Here is a 22,970-nt window from a genome sequence, read left to right on the forward strand (position 1 = left end):
TTAAGCGTCTCGGGCAGATTCCAGCACGTACTGGTCTCGACTTGACTGGACCTTGAGCTCATGGTAGCACTGTACAAAGCTGTGGTAAATGAAGGTGATCGGCAGAGCTAACAACACAATGCCGCTCACCACACAGACGCCCCCTAGCACTCGTCCAGCCACTGTAACTGGGTACATGTCCCCGTACCCGACCGTCGTCATGGAGATGATCACCCACCAGCAGGCTGCTGGGATGCTGGCGTAGTCTTGGTTTCGTGCTCTGAGTAAATCTTTGTTGAGGTTCTGGGGGATGTAGTCCTGGTGTGGTAGGCTGTAGACCTTGCTGGAGCCCCGGTTCAGCCTGTGCTCTGGGGTGGGGTCCAGGCCGTACTCCAGCAGCTGAGCCCAGGCGCTGAAGATGGCCATGGCCACGCCCACAAAGACCAGCAGCGTTAGCATCTCCCTGTAACAGCGCCTCAGGGTCAGCCCCAGAGTCTGCAGACCCAGGAAGTGCCGAGCCAGTTTGATGAGCCAAAAGATTCTCATCATCCTTAAGACGCGCAGCATGACCCCAGCCCTCTGCAGCTCCGAGTCCTCCCCGGTCAGGAAGGACACAAGCACTGAGCCATAGTACGGTGCGATGGCCAGGATGTCGATGACATTCAGTGGCCGACGCACAAACTCACACTTGTCCTGAGAGACCAAAAAACGAAGAGTGCACTCAGCCGTGAACCAGCCGATACAGATGGACTCCACCAGCCTGAACAAAGAGCAGACACATTATTTTATTTACATCATCTCAGTTTAATGTCTAACTTGGTAGACATATGCTGTCAAAATATATATTTGTGTTATAAGAATAAGAATAAGACCTGTGTGTTTCCATGGTCTCATCCCTGGACCAGTCGGGCAGAGTGCTGGCACACAGCATCACCATTGAAATGAGTACAAACAATACTGATAAGGAGGCCAGGATCTGAGCAGCCAGTGAGGATGTGGGTTCTTCAAAGGTTCTGCGGACAGCCTCCATCCAGCCCCTCCACCTGCTGCCAAAGCCCCGCCCACTGTGACTGTCACTCTGGTAATAGAGTCCATAGTCACTGAAGCGACACTCGGGGAAGAAGTGCACGTAGCAGTCACTCATGCGCTGGTCCAGGCGTCTCTGGCAGCACGTCTGCAGCTCTGCAGAGTCCAGACCCCAGTACAGCAGCTCGTTCAGAAAGGACAGTTCACACATGCTGGGGGCCAGCCGCAGGGCCCCGTGCTGGGCGTACGCCACAATGAAACTAAAGGCATCTGAATGTCGGTCAAAAAACAGCTCGTTGGTTTCTCGGTCGTAGTCATCACAGAACTGTAAGAGTTCGCTCTCTGACACACAGCGGTTTAAGCGGCTCAGGCGACTCAGAGGCAGATGGGTCACTAAGTCTGAGGTGAAGGGGAAGCGCCTGCCGCCCACATTTAGAGTACAGCCCGACAGCAGCTTCATACTGAGGGCACAGGACCACAGTGAGAGAGGCCTGTGATGACACCAGAGATCACACGCTGAACACGCTCACACTGAACATAGAACCAGTCCAAGTCCAGAATGAGATCTGTGAAAAGACTGAAAATAACACAGGAAAAGTCAGTCTCACAGAAGGTTGTGCTGATTCTAAGTTCAAAATTCAAATAACATGAAGAACAGTCATTTTCTAATAGTACATCACAAACAATATTATGACATGATTTGTGCCTCATTTACACTGAGTGGTCCCATCAGACACACGGGTGCCATTTGGACATTTCACACACTCCAGTTTACACTGAGTAAGTATGTGAACTGTCAGGGAATTTATAGAATAAAAGTTTTTTTTTTTCAATCCCTCTCAGACAATGACACTTACATTGTGTATAAGTATATGCACAGAAGAGCATATTTTGACTAAATGTTTCATAGGAACACAGTGGTGAAATGTGTCTCCTCCTCCAGTCCCTCTGCCTCTCCTTCCGTCTTCTATTGTCTGTTTTCTGTTATGTAAATCAATAAAGCCAACATGTTTTATAGATATTCCCTCAGTAAGTGCATCCACAGTAAGGCTAAGAAATTGAAGTAAAAAGTTGTGTTGGATACATCCCACTGGTTTAGTTTACACAATAACTCCTGAACATAAAAACTGAAGTCCGCCTGTAAACAATGTCGTGGTCTTTTTGTTGGTGTAGATTTCCAACTCTGTTTTTGGGAATGAAAGGCTCCACATGGACACAAACACGTTTTCTTGTGTTTATCTTCTGTCTGGCTTTAGCTATTTATTTCTAACCTTTTCATACCACTGCAACATCCCTCGAAAATATAGTCCTTGCATATTTTTGCCACAGAGGGCTGGACGGACCGTGATGTGGTGCTCTCCCGTTCACTCCCCCTCCCTCCTCTCCTGTTCACTCCCCCTTCCTCATGTTCACCCCCCGACGTTCAGCCCCTGCCCTCTCCTTCAGTTCACTACCCTCTCCGGTTCACCCCTCCTCACATTTACTCCCGTCTCCTCTCCTGTTTACTCCCCTATCCTGTTCACCCCCTCCTCTCTTGTTCACTCTCCTGTCCTCTCCCGTTCAGTCCTCCCTCCTCTCCTGTTCCCTCACCCCTCATTTCCAGAAACTCTTATCCAATCCATAAATTATTCTTTTAAAACTCATGGTGCAAAAACTAAAACATCTCCTGGTCCATTCTATTTCCTTTCATTCATTCGGACTACACTGACTGTATGTGTCTGTCTTCTTTTCCATTACATAAAAGTACACATCTATCCACTTTGGAGAAGGTTTTGGTGAGGATTACAGAAGAAGAAATGTTTTACATGTAAAGCAATTGGATGGACTATTTCCGCTATTGTCTGTAATGATGAGGGTTGTGGCTCCTCAAATGCATTTTGAGAGCTCAAATGTGTCTTGCTAAGTGCTCCATCTGCTGTGAGATTGTCACTTGGTTCACAGAGCCTCTGTGAATCACTCTCTGAACCACAAGCCCAAAGTGCAATACGCTCAAATGCATCTATCAAACAAATGACAGTGGAAAAGACATGCAAATGCAAACTATGTGTATATCGAATAGATCAATCATAAAATGCAAATACATAAGTTAAAAAAAACATTGATTCCATGTACTTTTACATAAAACATATAAAGTGTGTTAGTGTGACTACTGTAAAAATCTAATCCATCTGTCTCTTTACAGAATTAAACAAAGCATATTCTCAAATGATCTGATTATTAGACACCCTTTTCGCAGTTATTCCTCCTCACAATTATAAATGTCCAAATGTAGCTACTGCTAGTATGTTTAAAGAAAGTTCTGAGTAAAAAGCTGCACAGGTGGAGAATAGAACTCACCGTGGCTGTGCTTCAGTCAGCGGTCAGAGAGTGATGTGTGCCTCTGAAGTTCTCCTCCAGGCTTATGTGTTTACAGCTCCTCCTCCTCTTCTCTCTGCTCCTCCTACGTCCTACCTCCTACTCCTGCTACTCCTCTTCCCTCACATATCAGTCACTTGTCCTGTCAGATGCCCATCAGCTGAGGAGAACTCCCTTCGAGAGCTCCCTCTGCTGGACACAAGAGTAATCACACTCAGAGTTAACCTGCAGAATCATGTGTTAGTCTATGAAAGAGTATCAAAAGTGCAGAGCTCAAAGTCATTTTTACTGCAGCAAGGTGTAGATTTCAGTTTACATGTTTTTTTTTTGTTTTTTTTTATCATTCAATTTTTTAATTTTTTTTTTACCCCAATGAAATACAACTTTGTTAAAGATGAAAGAAAACTGTTGTAACAGGGTCAAATGCTCATCAAAGTCCTTTTACATAATATGTCCTTTAATATTTCTATGTGCTTTCTAGTTTTGATATAGTATTGATATCATTCCGTCTTTATGATCTGATTTGTTTCTGTTTCCATACAAATGAGAATCTTTCTATATCAGTTTTAATACTGATATTGTTTTTCTTTTTTGGGAGCCCAAATATAAAGTAATAAAGACATCAAACTGTATGAAAAGGTCTATGTGTGACTTTTGTGGTTGTGAAAAGTGTGAGGTGTTTGTCGTCTCAGTGGGGTGTTCTCTGTGCCGTAGGTGTGCTTCGGGGTGGCTGTGCACATCGCCCTTCATCTCAAACACGCCGTCATCTTCATTGACACCACTGGGGGCATCACGGGCAGCAGACTGCAGCAGATGATCCAGACTGAGAGCAGCAGCCTGGAGGAGCAGGTGAGTCTGGAGGAACAGGTGAGTCTGGAGGAACAGGAGCAGGTGAGTCTGGAGGAACAGGAGCAGGTGAGTCTGGAGGAACAGGAGCAGGTGAGTCTGGAGGAGGAGGTGAGTCTGGAGGAGGAGGAGCAGGTGAGTCTGGAGGAACAGGAGCAGGTGAGTCTGGAGGAGGAGGTGAGTCTGGAGGAACAGGAGCAGGTGAGTCTGGAGGAACAGGAGCCGGTGAGTCTGGAGGAACAGGAGCAGGTGAGTCTGGAGGAGGAGGTGAGTCTGGAGGAACAGGAGCCGGTGAGTCTGGAGGAACAGGAGCAGGTGAGTCTGGAGGAGGAGGTGAGTCTGGAGGAGGAGGTGAGTCTGGAGGAACAGGAGCAGATGAGTCTAGAGGAACAGGAGCAGGTGAGTCTGGAGGAGGAGGTGAGTCTGGAGGAGCAGGTGAGTCTGGAGGAACAGGAGCAGGTGAGTCTGGAGGAGGAGGTGAGTCTGGAGGAGGTGAGTCAGGAGGAGCAGTGAGTCTAGAGGAACAGGAGCAGGTGAGTCTGGAGGAGCAGGTGAGTCTGGAGGAGCAGGTGAGTCTAGAGGAACAGGAGCAGGTGAGTCTGGAGGAGCAGGTGAGTCTGGAGGAACAGGAGCAGGTGAGTCTGGAGGAGCAGGTGAGTCTGGAGGAACAGGAGCAGGTGAGTCTGGAGGAGCAGGTGAGTCTGGAGGAGCAGGTGAGTCTGGAGGAACAGGAGCAGGTGAGTCTGGAGGAGCAGGTGAGTCTGGAGGAGCAGGTGAGTCTGGAGGAGCAGGTGAGTCTGGAGGAGGAGGTGAGTCTGGAGGAACAGGTGTGTGGCACCCACTTTTGCAACATTCACATCTGAATTGAACACAGGCTCATAAGACCTGGGCTTTATGTGAAGTGCATCACATTGCTTTATGTTGTTACCTTTGAGCCACTCCTGCCCGAGGCAGACTGACGGAAATGTGGCTGCTAACCTGTGGCCTACTAACTGCTCTTTCACCATTCACTCACTCACAGAACACACTCTAAATAAACAAAAAACAAAAAACAATAAAAACACCTTCACATCTTCACTCAAGACCTTCACACAAATTTTTGTTCTGATCAGCAGAAGTGAATTTTCTTTTACTAGTTCAAGCAAGCTGAGGTATCACACAAATCCTGCATTTTAAATAAAAGCAAAAAATGTATATTTACATGAAATAAAATGATGTCAGCTATGCATTTTAGGAACTGAACCATGTGGAAGCACCCGTCTGTGAGTCATGGTTCAGAATCACACTGACTAGACTCTTTCATGATTCCAAAATTGAGAACAGAGCCTTAAACTATTTCAAACCAAAGCTTGATGAGCTAAAACCATGGACAAAATGTAAAATGACAATGACTAAATATGATTTGTGTGTGGTACAGTGAGATCATCAACATCATCCCTCATGTATATGATCTGGTTCATGATTTGGTTTCCTGTAGGCAACAGGTTGTGTTCAGGTTGTAGAATGTGAGGAGGAGGGCCTCTATAACTCTATAGTGGAGCTGTTAAGGACCAAAAAGGTGCCCAATTGTTCATTTTTATGGTACAAGCATGAAACTTTGCCAGATTATTAACATCCCTAGGACCAACATTTCTGGATATGGAACCAAGCCCAAGTCGACTCTGGAGCCGAGGTCTGCACATGTCACAAAATGGCCGACATGGAAACGAGGCTGGGAGCTATATTACTGCTTAAACCTTCTTTTTTGGAAAATAATGTTAAATTATCATATAGATTATAAAGAAGAATATGTATCAAGATACTAGCTACTTTCAATGCTGTATTTAAAGTGAAAGTAAACATTAAATAACAGCAACAACAAAAAAAAGCTACCAAACTAATGGTGTTTTTTTAAAGGTGCATCATGTAACTTTTCTGGTCTCCATGGAGCTGTTATTGCTTTGTCTGGATTGTTTCACAATGTGGCATTAAACCTTTCTATCTTCATGGAGACTAAACAAGGCCAAATTACAGGTCAGATCTGTGGAGAGGCGACCTCGCTCACAGTCACAATGTCTGTTTTTCTAGGTATTTTTGAGCTATAAAACCACCTGTAATTGAATAAATGTAAGGTAGAGCTGTTTAATGTCATACTGTGGAACATTACAGGAAGAGCAATTACATCTCCATAGAAACAAGCAGGTGACGGGCCCCGAATTAAAAAGTTACACAGTGCGTCTTTAATAGAGTCATTTACTGTTTCTAGTGTTTGTTTGGTAATTTTAGAGCAAACTAGGTAAATTAGCAAAAGAATCTGAGCAACAATGTGTAAAAATGAGAGTATGTGAACTCTAGTGGCCTCTGTGATATCAAGTACTATGTGACATCACACAGGACTTCCCTGATTACAACCACTTGTTTCTGTTTACAAATCCCTGGCTGTAGGAGTGGAGTTTTAGTGTGGATGCCTGTTAGACCAGTCACATACCTGCTTGTCTCCATGGAGATATTATTGCTTTGCTTTCACAGTATGACTTTAAACTTATCCATCTAACTGGTGACAAGTAAGTAAGTATTTTTATTTATATAGTGCTTTTCACAGACATATGTCAAAAAGACACTTTGCAGATCATTATTCAGCATTATTCATTCACTCTATACCCGATGGTAAACTACTACTGTAGCCACAGCTGCCCTGGAGCAAACTGACAGAAGCGCGACTGCCATGCCATTGGTCCCTGTGACCACTACTCACACACACACACCACTTTCATACAAGGCAATGTGGGTGAAGTGCCTTGCCTAAGGACACAATGACTGGCGTCCCACAAGCAATAGACCCGCTAAATGTAAGAATGTCTGCATTTTAGGTATTTGAGCAATAAACACATTTTCAATCCTTAACTGAATAAACACTGACTGACTGACAAAGACTGATATGTTTAATGTCGTACAGTGAAAGATTCCAGCCAAAGCTGTAACATCATAAAAGAAGCAGGTTGTGGACCCCCAAACAGAAAAGTTATAATGCACCATTAAGAATTTTTGTATTTTAAGACACCACCCAGCCCCTGCAGATTGGGGATGCAAGCGTGATGACAGTCACTAGTTACAGTTGTGCACCACGCTCCACCAGGCAAAGAACGTGTTATGAACTTATCAAGTGTGGATGCAGAAGCCTGTGCTGGGGGATGTAAGTGTGCAAAGACAAATTTGGCATGTACAGATTCATGCCAATGTGGCAGCAGCTGCACTTAGAGCACTTTGAATAAGTTTAACGATTTAAGCAAAATCTCTGATATGTTTTTTAGGGTTAAGCCTCACATCCATGCAGCATTTAATTACCATTGTGAAACATGATGAGGCACTTACAGGTCATTAGAGATGTTTAAATAGTTTTTGTTATCAAAAACCCCAAAAATATGGCTTTGAAAGATAAAATATTGTATTAACTTGGATTTCAACCACAGGGAGCCCACACAACCCTTACAGCCTCAAGGAAAATGGTCACATGACCTCGTTAATGCTTTGGAGCTTATAAAAAATAGTTGTTCATCATTACAAAATGGATAACTTAGCAAATTAGGCTATAAGAAAGGGATTCTGCAGTGTTTTTTATGCCAGCCTCATTTTCATATAGTCCATTTTGTGACATGCACAGTTCTCGGCTCCAGGGTCTAGGTTCCATATCTAGAAATATTAGTCCTGGGGGTGTTAGTAATGTGGCAAAATGTCATGCTTGTACCATAAAAGCAAACTATTTTGGTCCTTAACAGCTCCACTACTACGGAAGAGTCACTGTTTTCGAAGGAAATCTCCAAACTTCTGATCCATAAATGTTGGACCTTTTCATGATTTATTATTTGTTCTACAAACTTGTCATATTCATGTCATTGTTTAAAGTCCTTTCACCTGACAACAAACATGTCTTTGGTGTTGAATAATGGCACCACTTTTGTTTTGCCTAATGCTGACACAGAGCAGGCTTTGCACTCTGGTGACACTGTGACATGTTCACTGAGGACCTCAGTCACTTTGGGTCAAGATTTTGGAACTGAAAATCCAAAAAGGTTTAAAAAAGGGGTATAAGGCAAAATCTATATGTTGAGCTTTCTCCCATGTTCTAATGTTGTTCCCTCATCAAAAACACGCCCAAAGAGGTTTAGATGTCATCCTTACATGTCTGAGTAATGTAGTCATCTTTCTCAGGCTCTGTCCAAACCCTCTTTACAGTTAACTGTAAGATTCTGTACAACGCTCCGTCCACAAGTCTATGTCACCCAAGCTCCCACACAACAGTTCTCTTTAAATAAAATATAACATGCTACAAAACAACACACTACAGTTTCACAAACCTGATGCAATGGGCAGTAGTTTCTTTGATAGAACACACGCTGATGCTGATGTGATGGTGCTATGAAGAGGGAGTCATGTTTGAATGAGTGTCAAAAACAAAAATAAAACTTATAAAATCTGTTAATATGTTGTTTTGGGAAAAGCATTTTCAAAAAGGTAAAAGGTGATCTGAACGTGGAATACCTCCTTTTTAATCCTAGCTTTATTTATTGAGGCTTTTATTGTTGAGAACAGGCTGTGTGACATGTTTGCTTCTTACAAGTCTAATACAGAATCTGCACTAAATAAGCACAGACAAGAAGGAGCTCCTGAAATTTCCAGAAACCTCCTCCTTTTTATGTTATTCTTGTTTGCATTTTAAGATTTTCATTTTCTTTTTCTTTAACTTTTTCCATCCAATTAAACACTCACTGTGTTTGTTGGGTGTGTTTGTCTTTTTCACTGGCCTCTTTGTTCTTGGCTGTGAGGCTCAGCAGAGCAGTTGGACTATTGTGTTTTCCAGGGAGCATCTTCTCTGACGGTCCAAGTCCCCAGTGCTGCTTGGAGTTAATCCTGACATTCCTGTGGAATAATTAAAAGGACAGGATTGTGGATATAAGCAGTTAAATGAGTTTCCTCCGCAGAGTGGCCAGGCAATCCTTTAGAGATAGGGTGAAGAGCTCATGGAGCTCAGGGAGCTTAGAGTAGAGCCGCTGCTCCTCCACATGTAGACGCACAGCTGAGGGGAGGGCATCTGTTTTAGATGCCTTCTGAACCCTGAGGTGTTCATGTCACACCAGGAGGAGGCCTCAGGGAAGACCCAGGACACGCTGGAGGGACTATGTCTCTGGGCTGGACTGGGAAAGCCTCGGGATTCCCCAGGAAGAGCTGCAGGAAGTTTGTGTGTGGGGGAAGTGTGTGCCCCCTTGCTCAGACCACTGACTCCACGACTCGCCCCAGATAAAGAGGAAGAAAATGGATGGAAAGACTTTGAATGTGCTTTACAAATAAACAAACCTGATCTTGAAGGTTTATGGAGTCTAAAAACACAGAGGAGCACGTTCTGTATTACCACATGACATCACTAGGTGGAAAAGAGTGTTTTCTGTTTGAGAGAAGAACTAAATGTGCAGGGTTTGTGTGAACGTGTGAATGAAACAAACAGAACTCCTGGTCTGTTTGTGATGAGGAAATGACATGATCGATGATCAAACTGTGTGATATGTAATATAATGATGACACCAAACATGACATCAACTGAATAGAGTCATCGTTTCAGATGGAGGATGTTTGACTTCATCTCTAGGGTTAAAGGAGTTAAACCCTTTTTCAAACAACCAAAGACACAAGGAATTACACCTATATCATGTTTCAATGCAGAAATAAATCATTTTCCTCTAGCCTCCATTTTCAAACACTGAAAGAATCCAGAGTCATGATGATAGGCCTCCTCTGTCCCAATCACACATTCACACAGGCTGCGTGGAGGACTTTTGAAGTGATCTCATGACTACAAACATGTTTGACCTGCGTGGACATTGTCTGAACAGTGCACATTATAAGTCTGTCTATACTGTGATATAAAAGAGTGAGACAGAGGATGTAGTGTCCGTGGGAAGCAGAGGGAGGCACAGGGAGGAGGAGGAGGAGGAGGAGGAGGAGGAGGAGGAGTGTTTGGGGCCTGGGTCTGTGTAAACCGCATGCGCTGCGCTGCGTGCTTCTTCCTGTGCTCTGCTCTCTCCCTTTGTTCAAGGCTAACCCGACTCATCCACAGAGAGGAGGACAAAGCTAACCACATTAGCATGTTCATGTTCCGATGAATCACGTTTCATCATTTCAAGGTAAATACATGTTTGTCTGTGCTCTAGAATAACGCATTTTACATGCCACGCCTTTCAGTTTTAGCGCATCCCCGCGCGCCGGTATCCCGGAGGATCGTGCGCATCCGCCTCTGCTCCGACACTGGCCGATGTCGGCACTCTCTGCGCTGCTTATCCTTCTCACTTTAAGTATCCATATTTGCATGTCAGGGTGTGGCATCCGTGTCTATCCGAAGTGGTAGAGAAAGAGAAAGTTGAGCCCGTCGCTTGGTCAGAGCTGCGTAAAACCTACCACCAAAGGCGACACGTTTGGAGCTAAATCACAGACCGTGCCCTGAATGTGCAACTTTGTGTTGGAGTGAAGGGCAGACTGTGTCTGCAGCCGCTGCCGCAGTACCGACTCACAGAAGTGTGTGTCACATATATAGAGCCTGTATACACAATATACAACCTGTACGTGTGTGTTTGTGTGTGATTCATGTGGAGGAAGCAGCTCTGAGGTTTGTGGAGCTGAGCTGAGATTCCTTTGTATTAGGTCAGGTTGTGCCTTGTGTCGTCTGAACAGTCTGGTGTGGTGGTGGTGCTGCTGCTGCGGGCTGAGTGTGGCTCCTCTGTAGGACTGGGCTTTGGGCATGACTATTGTTTAAAGATCCATCATTTCTTTTTGCCTCTGACTATTCCTCTGACCAGTGCAGGTGCTACTGGGCACATTCTTTTCTTATTGTCGTATTTGGTGTAGAAATATTGGAGGAAGCCTTGTTTAGGCCTAATCAATAATGGCAGTAGATCTGGAGTGGACTGCACAGACCTGACATGTGCTGAGAGCCACCGTCATCACACAACAAGTCACGCACAACACAAGTGTGTGTGTGTGCTTTTCTTTGTCTGTAAATAGCTGATCTGTGTGTGGTTATTAAGGAGGATGCTACAACGTGACTTTACAGTTTTTAATATGTTAGAGTAGTTTCTTCTCATTGACCCCCTGAAGTTGTATTTGGAGTGATTCATGCCTGTTTGACTCATCTTTATTCTCCTGTATTCAACACGTCATCACTTGTGACATCACAACATTGTATATCCCTGTTATTTAAACTGAGCTGGAGACAGGTCAGTTTAAGGTCAGTCTGTTGTGTAACTGTCAGATTGCAGATTTGTTGTCTCTGTAATTACTGGGCCAAGCCACATGAAACAAAAACTGGCACAAAGTTCAGCTCTGTCAGTATTCAAACAAAAGTGAAATGATTTCTTCACAATCGCTTCAGAAAGTGGAGCCATTATTCAACTCCGAAGATGTGATTGTTGTCAGTGAAAAGAAAGTTTAAGTCAAAAGATTAATATGAAGACCCGATTCTCCGAAAAATAATGAAAAGGTTCAACATTTGTGCATCAGAAGTTTGAAGATTTCTTTCAAAAACTGTGAATCTCCTATTGGTGGTTTTCAGAGTCTAGAATGTGATGATGTCATAATCTCAGATGGGGTCAGAGACGGTGTTTCCTGTTGATTACATTTTACATTTGAGCTGTGTCCGTCTGTATTACATCTGACTGTCCTATAGAATGATGTGATGTTATCTATAAGTCAGCTATAGAGTTCTACAGGCCCCACACTCCATCTGACACTATAACAGCATCAAATTGTAGGACCTGAATGAAAACTGTGGGAGGTTTTCAGATTCTAAAATGTGATGATGTCATACTCCCAGATGGGGGCAGGAGACACTTTTCCCTTTTGATCACATTGTCCTTAACCATGAAATATCTGACAGGTAAACTGACAAATGTTGAGCCTGATCATTTCTATTAGTGACCACACATGAGAGCTCACTGTACTACAACATAAATCTGCATTTGGACAATATTTATTTGAGCTGCCCCATCTGTATTAAACATGCTGCTTTATGGAACGTTACAGTAGAATGTGATGTTGTCTGAAACACAGAAATAGCGAGGCCTGTCACAATAATACACTTTGAGATACACAGAGATGCGATAAACAGTAATACTGAAAATAGACAGTGTCATTAAAAAGCGCTGGAAGCAATTACTGTTGTAGTCAAGGTTGCATTAATCGAGACCAAGACCAGAGGGTCCCGAGACCAGAACAAGACTAAGACCTCTGAGGGTCGAGACCGACACAAGACCAAGACTTTTAAAGGTCGATACAGAGACAAGACTGAGACTACAGCCCATCGAGACCAAATCAAGACTTTGTCATTTCCTATATTTATTTGTATTTTGCAGCTATTTTTGGCACACGTTGTGGCACATATATATATAAATGTTTTTTATAAATTTATCTCCATTCTATCTGATTAATGTTTATGTTAATTAATGAACTTAAAATAAGCCAAACTGTACTGTACTCAAACACTCTGCGTCCCTTTTTTGGACCCTCACCCACAGTTTGAGAACCTCTTCTCTAATCCTGCTTCCTCTGGCACTTTACACAAAACAACTTCAAAGTGAATCAAGTTTTTCAATATTATAACATTTACAGTTACATTATCTCACTGGTTTTGCAGTGATACTCAACAGCCGTTCACAGACCATAATGAAATATGATCTCACTCGACGAGTGTCAGACCTCGAGTCCAAGACAAGACTGAGAACAAACGCCTTCTAGACCGAGACAAGACCGAGTCCAAATGCTCTCAAGTCTGAGACAAGACCAAGATTGTAAAAAAGCGGTCTTGAGGTTGGTCTCGAGTACTACGACAGTAGAACCAGTGCATGGCAAAATAAAGAGATCCTCAGCCATATCCATTCTGTATTTTCCTCTCTACTAGGGGTGTGCAAAAATATCAAAATATTGCTATATCGTATCGTTTAATGTGATGATACAGTATCGATATCATGGGCTGCTGTATCGATATATCACCAAGAGTATTTTTTGGTATATTTTACAAAATGTTTTTGTTACAGAGCTACAGTTTTGTTGCTTATTCAGTGACAGCAAACTCGTTTATGTGACACATTTGACGTGTTCTCGGTTTTGAGGATTAAAATGTTTGTGTTTCATATGAATTTGCACAAGAAGAGGTTTAACAAAAACTTTTAGTACCACAGTCATGATTTAGCTTTTATTTTTTATTGAACTGTATCAAATTGATTGGAAATGTATCGTATCGAATCGAAAGTGCACTGTATCTAGGTGTGTATCGTGTCGGCAACTTGTTAATAATGACACACCTGGAGCTGTGTTTAGTTTCACACAAATCCTGTATATTTTGGTCATTCCACCTTGTGATGTCACGTGATAATACAGGAAGTGCTCCACTGTGTTTTTAAACGCCAAACACCTTCACTAGAATCATCTGAATAATTTCAGACCTGGAACTGACAATCTTTACTTAACTAAAGATAAAAGGTAGGTGTAGTTATTAACCTGAAAACTGCCATTTCATGACATCACAAGGTGGAACAGAACATTTTGAGCTTTGGAGATATAGACAGACTAACAATAAAGTGTTACTCAAACATGTGTGAATGAAACAAAAACAACTCCAGGTCTGTTTTTGAGGAGGAAACTAAAATAGGGTGACCAGATTTTCAAAATCACAAACTAGGGCAGCGCTGGTATGTGGTTGGTGATAATAAAATGGTGAAACAAATGTGTATTTAAGGAAAATAGTTAGGCCCATTCGTGACAAACGTGAGTTATTATAGTCACAGTTTTGTTATGGTTTGGTTATTTTTGAGCAGCTTTTTTGTATTTTACCTAAAGAAATGACAATGTATGTCTCTTTACTGTTGGCAGGATCAGGTTGGTTAAAAATAGGGACATGTGGGACATTTCTTGTATAAAACTGGAACAAATCAATAGTTTGGGATAAATCTGCTGGGACAGGGGACGGGCTCAAAACTGGGACTGTCTCAGATAAACAGGGACGTCTGGTCACCTGAAACTAAATGTATCACTACTAAAAATCAGTATTCCATACTAAAACCAGTGTTGAAACTAGATCCTCATTTGAGCAGGTATTGATACATGTAGAAGAGCACATAGACTAGTCTGGAACCTACCTGGACCACTGAGGGATTACACACATATATGACCACATGAGAATAGTATTATTATTAGTATAAATCTGTATGTTAAAAATCACATTCTGTTGTCTGCATGAAGAGTGTTTATTTATTATTATTATTTTTTAATCATCATGGCATCAGAATCACTATTGAGTCCTTAGTATCGGAATCAAGTTTGAAATTGTGGTATCATGACAGCACTATGACAAGTGACAGTAAACTATAGGTAGAAACAGTCACAGATGGTCCAGGTATACGACTTTTTCAAATATGAGGCATCTGAAGTCATAATATTCAAATTGTGCATGTCTTACAAACAACAGTCCTCTGCTCACTACCAAAAGGAAACCAGAGATGAGTGTGTACTTTGTGTTCTTCATTGGCATATTTGTGGTTTTCAAATGACATCACAACATTCTTTAAAGGGCCCATATTAAGCTTTTTTAATATCTATGTTTTTATGATTTAGTTTCCTCATCACAAACATATATGCAGTTGTGTGTGTGTTTATTTTATTGTTGTTTGTTTTCATTCACACATGTTTAACACACAAACCCTGCACATTTAGGTTCTTCTCGCACATTGAAAACATACCATTCCGCCTTGTAATGTCATGTGTTAATACAGGAAGTGCTCCACTGTGTTTTTAAACTCCACACACCTTCATTAGAATCATTTGGATCATTTCAGCCCTGAATCTTTAATCCTCTGAATGGACAGTCTCTACTGAACTAAAGGTGGTAACTAAAGGTAATTGTTCACTTGAAAATTACCACTTCTTGACATCACAAGGTGGAAGGGAGTGTTTTGAGCTTTGGAGACTAATAATAAAGAGTTACTCAAACATGTGTGGACGAAACAAAACACAACTCCAGGTCTGTTTTTGAGGAGGTAATAACGTTTTATCATAGCTTAAACTCACAAGACTGTTGACCAAAACACATTCTAAACTTTTGACTACGTTTGTCTCGTGGCTTGTTCTTTTTACAATAGAAATCAAATATTGTTCAGAAAGTTCTTCCCAAGTCTGTTGCAGAAGTTTCCATAAATGTGTGGCACTTGTAGGTTGCTTCACTCTTCAGTCCAGTTCATCCCAAACCAGCTTCATGGGGTTTAAGTCTGGACACTGTGCTGCTGCTGGACACTCCAGGTTTTCAAGTTTTACCATCTTGTTCTTTTTTTCCTGAGGTAGTTCTGGCAGAGCTTGGACTTGTGTTTGTTCTTTTATTTATTTTTTTATTTTTATTTTTTATCCTCTGTCTGTTCAGTTCTTACCTTTGTACCAGTTCAAGCGACTCATTGGACTTGAATTGCGATAAATAACTGGAAAAATGAGGGTGTTCTAAAACCTTTGGCTGATAGTGGATATAATAATAATGTTGGGGTCCAGTCACTAATAAAAACAACTGGGCTCAACATTTATATATAAATTGACTGTAGATATTACATGAAAACATCTACTGGTGATTTTCAGATTCTAGAATGTGATCATGTCATACTCCCAGATGAGGGGCAAGAGGCAATATCTCCTATTGATTACATTGTGCTTTATCACAAAATATCAGAAAAGGTAAATTTCCAAATATGGAAATTCATCATTTCTATTACTGACTAGACCCAAGACCATGTTGTATTACAACGAAAACCTGCAGTTGAACAATATTCATTTTACCTGCTGCCCGTCTGTATTAGATAATATTGGCCTACAGAACGCTGTGATGTCATGTGAAACCAGCTGCAGGGGGAGCTGTCTCTTCCCCCTCTGGGAGTGTGACATCATCACATTCTTCTGGCAGAATGTGAAAAGTCCCAGCTTTGAGTGGGATCCTGTTCCTGCTGATGAGGCGGCACAACACAGGGCCAGGCTGTCAGAACAGTAACTCACAAAAGTCAGGCTTCACTGAGCTAAGCCCAGGAGATCAGGCTTAGTCCAAGCTTAGTCCATATCAAGAAAATCTCTCTCTCTACTTGTTCTGATGCAGCTCAAGCTCATTCTAAGTCATTCAGGAAAGCTTCATTTCTGTCCTGGCAATGGGACTTTTTGCTAAAATGAGTATCTAGTTTTTTGTTGTTGTTTTTTTTTTGTATCGATTAGCACCAGATTTCTACACTAGAGTTTTGACAGTGCTAGTGTGAAGGCGTCTCTCTCCTGAGGGCACATGTGGTCAGAGTATTTAAGGGCCCTTCATATTTGATTTGATAGAAGTGAGCTGTGGTGCATTATTGGCTAAGTATGATTCATTTGTGGAGATGTGAGGTCTGAGTGTAGTACACCTCCATACCACATCTCTCCTGCAGGGGGCGCACCTGAACACATCACCTTATATGTCCTTTCTGATCTATGTTCAGAGTTGGGAAGGTGACTTTTAAAATGTATTCCCCTACAGATTACAGATTACATACACCAAAATGTAGTTTGTAACGGAATCCATTAAATTACTTAAAGTGAGTAACGCAATCTGAATACTTTGGATTACTTGATTTGCTGTAGAGAAGCAAAGACTCGGATATCTTCACATAAGATGTTTTGTCTGCTAAAAGAAAATAAAAAGCCCGGACTTTACTGAACCAAATTAAAAATAGACCTGGTTTAGATCTAGTTTAGCCCTGGTTTAGATCTAGTTTAGACCTGGTTTAGATCTAGTTTAGACCTGGTTTTAGTCCTGGTTTACACCTGGTTTTAGTCCTGGTTTAGATCTAGTTTAGACCTGGTTTTAGTCCTGGTTTAGACCTGGGTTCACTCCTTGTTCAATCCTGAATTAGTCCTGGTTTAGACCTGGTTTTAATCCTGGTTTAGACCTGGTTTAGATCTACTTTAGACCTGGTTTAGACCTGGTTTTATTCCTGGTTTAGTCCTGGCTTCAGTCCTGTTCAACCCTGATTTAGTTCTGGTTTAGACTTGGTTTTAGTCCTGGTTTAGTGTCCGGCCAAAAAAAACAAAGGGATATAGTCCAAAATGTGAAAACAGGAAAATACCACCATGTAATCCATTTATTTCAACAAGTAACTGTAATCCAATTACCACTCACTGAAACAGTAACTGTAACTGAATACAGTTACTCATAATTTGTACTCTGATGACATAACTCCAGTACATGTAATCTGTTACTCCCCAACACTGTCTATGTTCTAATGTTGTTTTGTTTCATTCACACATCTGAACCAACCCTGCATATTTAGGCTGTGTTCTCTCGAATAGAAAACTCTGTTCCACCTTGTGATGTCATGTGGTAACACAGGAAGTGCTCCACTGTGTTCTTAAACTCCACACATCTTCACTAGAATCATTTGGTTAATTTCACCTCTGGAATTGCCAATTTCTACTGAACAAAAGGTAAAAGGAGCTGTTAACTGAAAACTACCACTGCATGACATCCTGTGTTGTGCAAGTTCACACTTTTCATGAACTAGTTCAAAGTTCAGTTCACACTTGTTCAAAGTGAACAGTTCACGTTCATAGTTCACAATTTTAATTTTGACCTAGTTCAAAGTTCAGTTCATTTTATATTTAGATGAGATCTGTAAATGAAAGGCTGCTTTTATTTTTCAAACTGACTTCTAGTTTACAACAACTTTACAAGATCCACTGTTGGACAAGTGACTTTAACACTGTAATGTGTTATTTATGACTTGTTACTGTCATTTCAAAGTCATTTGTTACATTACAATATTACTGTATTTAAAATGTAAAACATTACACGACTATTGCAGCACTTTTAATTTACTCTCACCAAAAGAACTTTTGCGCCGTATATGGACTGAACCAGGACTGAACCAGGACTAAACCAGGTCTAAACCAGGTCTAAACCAGGACTAAACAAGAACTGAACCAGGTCTAAACCAGGACTAGACCAGGTCTAAACCAGGACTAAACCAGGACTAAACCAGAACTGAACCAGGTCTAAACCAGGACTAAACCAGGTCTATACCAGAACTGAACCAGGACTAAACCAGAACTGAACCAGGTCTAAACCAGAACTGAACCAGGACTAAACCAGAACTGAACCAGGACTAAACCAGAACTGAACCAGGTCTAAACCAGGAATAAACCAAGACTAAACCAAGACTGAACCAGAATTGAACCAGGTCTAAACCAGGACTGAACCAGGTCTAAACCAGGAATAAACCAAGACTAAAACAGGACTGAACCAGAACTGAACCAGGACTAAACCAGAACTGAACCAGGACTAAACCAGAACTGAACCAGGTCTAAACCAGGAATAAACCAAGACTAAACCAAGACTGAACCAGAATTGAACCAGGTCTAAACCAGGACTGAACCAGGTCTAAACCAGAACTGAACCAGGACTAAACCAGGACTGAACCAGGTCTAAACCAGGAATAAACCAAGACTAAACCAAGACTGAACCAGAATTGAACCAGGTCTAAACCAGGACTGAACCAGGACTAAACCAGAACTGAACCAGGACTAAACCAGGACTAAACCAAGACTAAACCAGGACCAAACCAGGACTAATCCTGGACTAGAACTTGGAATCTAGGACCGCCCCTGAGTGAACCCCGAGTGCGATCGGGCGTCAGCTGGTTTATCTCGGTGGAGCGCGGACTTCTGCGTCGGTCCTTTCGCTCAGGATCACGGTCTACGCGGGCGCACCTCCGGCGTTTCACCGCTGCTGATATCGCGGTGATTTTAGCAAATTTGTATGAAGAAAAACGAAAAACCCACCATTTCAATCCAGGTTAAAAAAAGCATTGTGACGCGCGTTACTGACATATGTACCAAGTAAAATAATACGCGCGCGGAGCAGCACGTCCTGTGCGTGTAGATTTCAGAAAATAGGATCCATCCTATTTTTTGATCAGATCCACATAGACTGTTAATTAGTGCTTTGAAATTTACTTTTGAAATCCTTGCGTTTGCCGTGGTCAGCCTGTACAGAAGGTAAATACAAGCAGCTAAACGCGCCCAGTCAAGTTTGATTGACTTTCCCATTGAGAGACACAAGAGCCCGTACGTTCCGTTAAAGCTGCCGGTGGAGTCGCCTTCACGTTGACACGCAGCTGTGGTTTCGCGAGGTGAAGTGCGAGCAGATCGTCACTCGTCAAATTCCGACGTTTAACTGAACCCCAACAGTGACGTACGTCGTTCATCACACATAATTTGAACAAATTCACGTTCAAGTTCTTGATTTACAAAAGTGTTGCGTTCAGTTCAAAGTTCACTGAAAAATGAACGTGTTCAATGAACGTGTTCTTTTGAACTCGTTCATGCACAACACTGATGACATCACAAGGGGGATCAGAGCATTTTGAGCTTTGGAGATGCAGACAGACTAAAGTGTTACTCAAACATGTGTGGATGAAGCAAAATACAACTCCAGGCATGTTTTGAGGAGGTAACAGCATTAGAACATGTCTTAAAGCTCAGAAGAGTCTGTTTAGTGTAATATAAGATGTTTGACCTTAAATGTGCTGGACCAATGCAGATCTCAAATGTTTGAAAGATAGATTGTTTCTTACATTTTTATTTTTAATCATCTCATTTTCAGCATAAACATTAGACCCAGTCTTCTTCTTCTTCAAACCATCTTTCCCGTTTTAAATTATCTTTTCTTTTATTGCCTATACTAAATATTATTCTATAATCCTCACTGCATAGATATAGATGTAGTTCTGAAATGTGACTCTTGTATTAGTTTGTCAGTTCAGCTTTCAGCCTGTTTGTTTGTCTTCTTCTGGACGTGCTTCAATGTGAACAGAATCCTCATATTAAAACACAAATCTCACCACCATCTCAATGCTTGTCACAAAAATCTCAAGTACTATTTTTCTCAAATCCTGCAGCCCTTTTTGTGGGACAAGAGGCCTGCGGCAGTGCCAGGAAGCTCAGTGGATCTAGTGCAAACTGCCATTGTGCTTTTTGGCGAGACACTTCACCCATCTTGCCTATGTAAGAATGTGATGTGTGCGTAATAAAGTTGTCATGATACAAACATTTCAAACTCTATTTTTATACTAAGGAATAGAGTCCGACTGATATATCTGTTGGCCGATATTATTGGCCGAGATGGGTACCGCAAACATATTGACTATCGGCCGATATGTTTATTGATATGGACTGATATTTCACGTGGGCATGTTATACCTTATAAAGTTTAGACTCTCTACATTATGACAATTTAATTCCATTTACAGACAGATAATTGTCCTAATATGTGGTTCCGCATCAGTATTTATCTGCGGAGTCATTTGTGTGTGTGTCCGTACTGTCCCTGAACACACCACAGAGTCATTCTTTTTATTATTATTTTTTTATTTATTCTTTTTACAGACAATCGATTTGAGTCTGGATTAAAAGAACATTTATTAGTGCAGACTTGTGATGTGGGAGGAGCCTGTGTGAGCGGTGACTGTTGGAAATATGTCGACTCTGAAGCTAGTTTTGGTTATTTGTTATTGATTAGCGGTTAGCTGCTGTAGCTCTCACACATAAACAGGCTGTTTTCTATTGGTCTATTGTAAATTGATTACATTAGCTGTATATTTGTTACTGGACCTGCATTGATATGGAAATGAGCTGTGAATAGATGTATGAATGATTTACATTTACATTTATGTATATAATTAATTACTGCAGTACGCAGCATTTACAGCTAAAGGCTAATAGCTCTAGTTTCTTTACTAGCTTGTAGTGATGGGTCGGTCGCGAACAAAATGGCTCTTAGAGCCGGCTCTTTGAATCGAACGACGGGAACCTGCTCCTTATTAGAAGCCGTGTTTTCTCTTTCTCTCACTTTTTTCCTCTTCACGCCGCGTGCAGACTCGTGGGAGTTTGACAGCGGCAGTGGCTCAAAACGAAACTTTCAGAAATTTGCGTGTGCATAGGACAGAAAAAAAAGTGCATATATGGCTGTAATTCAGCAAAAAATGAATAAACCAGGACTAATCTTGGGCTCGAGATAGAGACCGAGTCCCGACACTCAGTCCTGGTTCAGTTCTGGTTTAGTCCTGTTTTACACATGGTTTAGATCTGTTTTAGTCCTGGTTTAGTCCTTTTTCAATCCTGGTTTAGTCCTGCTTTAGTCCTGCTTTAGACTTGGTTGCAGACCTGGGCGAAACAAAACAATCTGAAGAGCCGCTTGGGAGCCAAAAGAGCCAGCTGCTTTTAGTGAGTCAAGCCAAAAGAGCCGGTTCTCTAAAAAGAACCAGAAAACCCATCACTAGTAGCTAGAATGTGATGCAAAAATGCCATTAGTCCGACCTACTGTCTGTAAATATGATGTAAAGAGGCAGAAGAACAATAAATTTTGCCTAAATAAACCCAATTTAAAATCCACTAGACCCAAACCTAAAGTGGCTAACTAAGGAATATGCTTGATACTTGATACTTGATACCGCAGTGATAATAAATACTCTTCAACAATAAATGGTAGTACTTTCTTTCTCCTGAAGACCTTCTATGACTCTGTGGTGGCATCAGTCATACTGTACTGTGTGGTCTGCTGGAGCAGCAGCATCACAGAGAGGGAGAGGAAGAAGCTGGACAAGGTCATCAAGAAGTCCAGCTTTGTCCTGGGCTGTTGTCTGGACTCAGTGCAGGAGGTGGGGGACAGGAGGGTCCTGGCTAAGGTCATCTCTGTGCTGGGCCATGAGTCTCAGCCCCTGCAGGACGCTCTGTCTGCTCTGGAGAGCAGCTTCAGTGACAGACTGATTCACCCTCACTGTGTGAAGGAGGTTTCACAGGTCTTTCCTTCCTGCTGCTGTCAGACTGTACAACAAACACTGTTCACACTGAACATGTGCCATCCAACTATATCTATGTGCAATTATTTTTATGTCTATTTTAAAATGATTTTTAAGCCATTATTTATTATCTGTTTTATCGCATGTTACCTTTTTCCTGCTGTTCTTGAATTGCACGTTGCAACATGGAATTTCCCCACTGTGGAACTAATAAAGGCATATCTTATCTTATCTCTTCCCATGTGTCTTATATGTGTGTAATGGTCAGTGGTGCAGTAGGTTCATGTTGATCCATGTGTGTGTACTAGTCTATGTGCTCTGACACTTGTTCTCATACAACTCAACATCATTCTAAACACATTCAGGAAAGATTCTGCACTGTCCTGTCTAGTATCAATGCCTGCGCACATGAGTATCTAGTGGCAATACACATATTTGCCTCAGATCTTTGATACTTTTTGCAACCCTAGTGTGTAAATGATAGTTGTGTTTTCTTTCCTGTTTGTTATTCTTATTGGTCATGATCTCCTTTTTCTTGCAGATGAACATGGACTGCTTCTGTCACCGTTTAATCTAGTGCCTTGGTCAGTGAACCTTCAGTCCTTCCCCTGACCTCTGACCTCTGACCTATGATGATGAACACGGTGAAGTCCAGCGGTCTGCGAATGCCCGGCCGAGCGCCCAAACACACGGGTTCAGTGGGACGCAGCGCCACAGGGGGCTCATCCAGTCCTGTGCTCCCCAAGGACAGTAAGTGTGTGTTCTGTTAACACTTAATGACAAGTTAGTCTCTGCACAGGCACAAAGGAAGTATAATATGACTTCCAAATAATATTACTTAACTAGAAGTATAAAGTAGTGGTCCAAGAAATGATTCAAGTAAGAGTTAAAAATCTA

General features: G+C 41.9%; 2 protein-coding genes across 2 annotated transcripts in view; one reads left to right on the plus strand and one right to left on the minus strand.

Annotated features, from left to right (window-relative positions):
- Nucleotides 1-1,465, minus strand: LOC110174985 (potassium voltage-gated channel subfamily G member 3-like). The gene is made up of 3 exons (XM_020941097.1): nucleotides 852-1,465; nucleotides 358-739; nucleotides 1-264 (listed from the first exon to the last, which is right to left on the minus strand). The coding sequence occupies exons 1-3, from the start codon at nucleotides 1,463-1,465 to the stop codon at nucleotides 1-3; spliced, it is 1,260 nt and encodes a 419-aa protein (XP_020796756.1).
- Nucleotides 1,466-10,211: 8,746 nt separating this feature from the next.
- Nucleotides 10,212-22,970, plus strand: part of clip2 (CAP-GLY domain containing linker protein 2) — a 40,536-nt gene continuing 27,777 nt past the window's right edge. The window contains 2 exon segments of the mRNA XM_055149040.1: nucleotides 10,212-10,361; nucleotides 22,615-22,823. Of these exon segments, the coding sequence (XP_055005015.1) occupies nucleotides 22,703-22,823 (121 nt within the window). The 5' untranslated portion in view covers nucleotides 10,212-10,361; nucleotides 22,615-22,702.

Source organism: Boleophthalmus pectinirostris, unplaced genomic scaffold (genome assembly GCF_026225935.1).
Source record: "Boleophthalmus pectinirostris isolate CB_2022bp ecotype Guang Dong unplaced genomic scaffold, ASM2622593v1 HiC_scaffold_12, whole genome shotgun sequence".
Classification (NCBI taxonomy): Eukaryota; Metazoa; Chordata; class Actinopteri; order Gobiiformes; family Gobiidae; genus Boleophthalmus; species Boleophthalmus pectinirostris.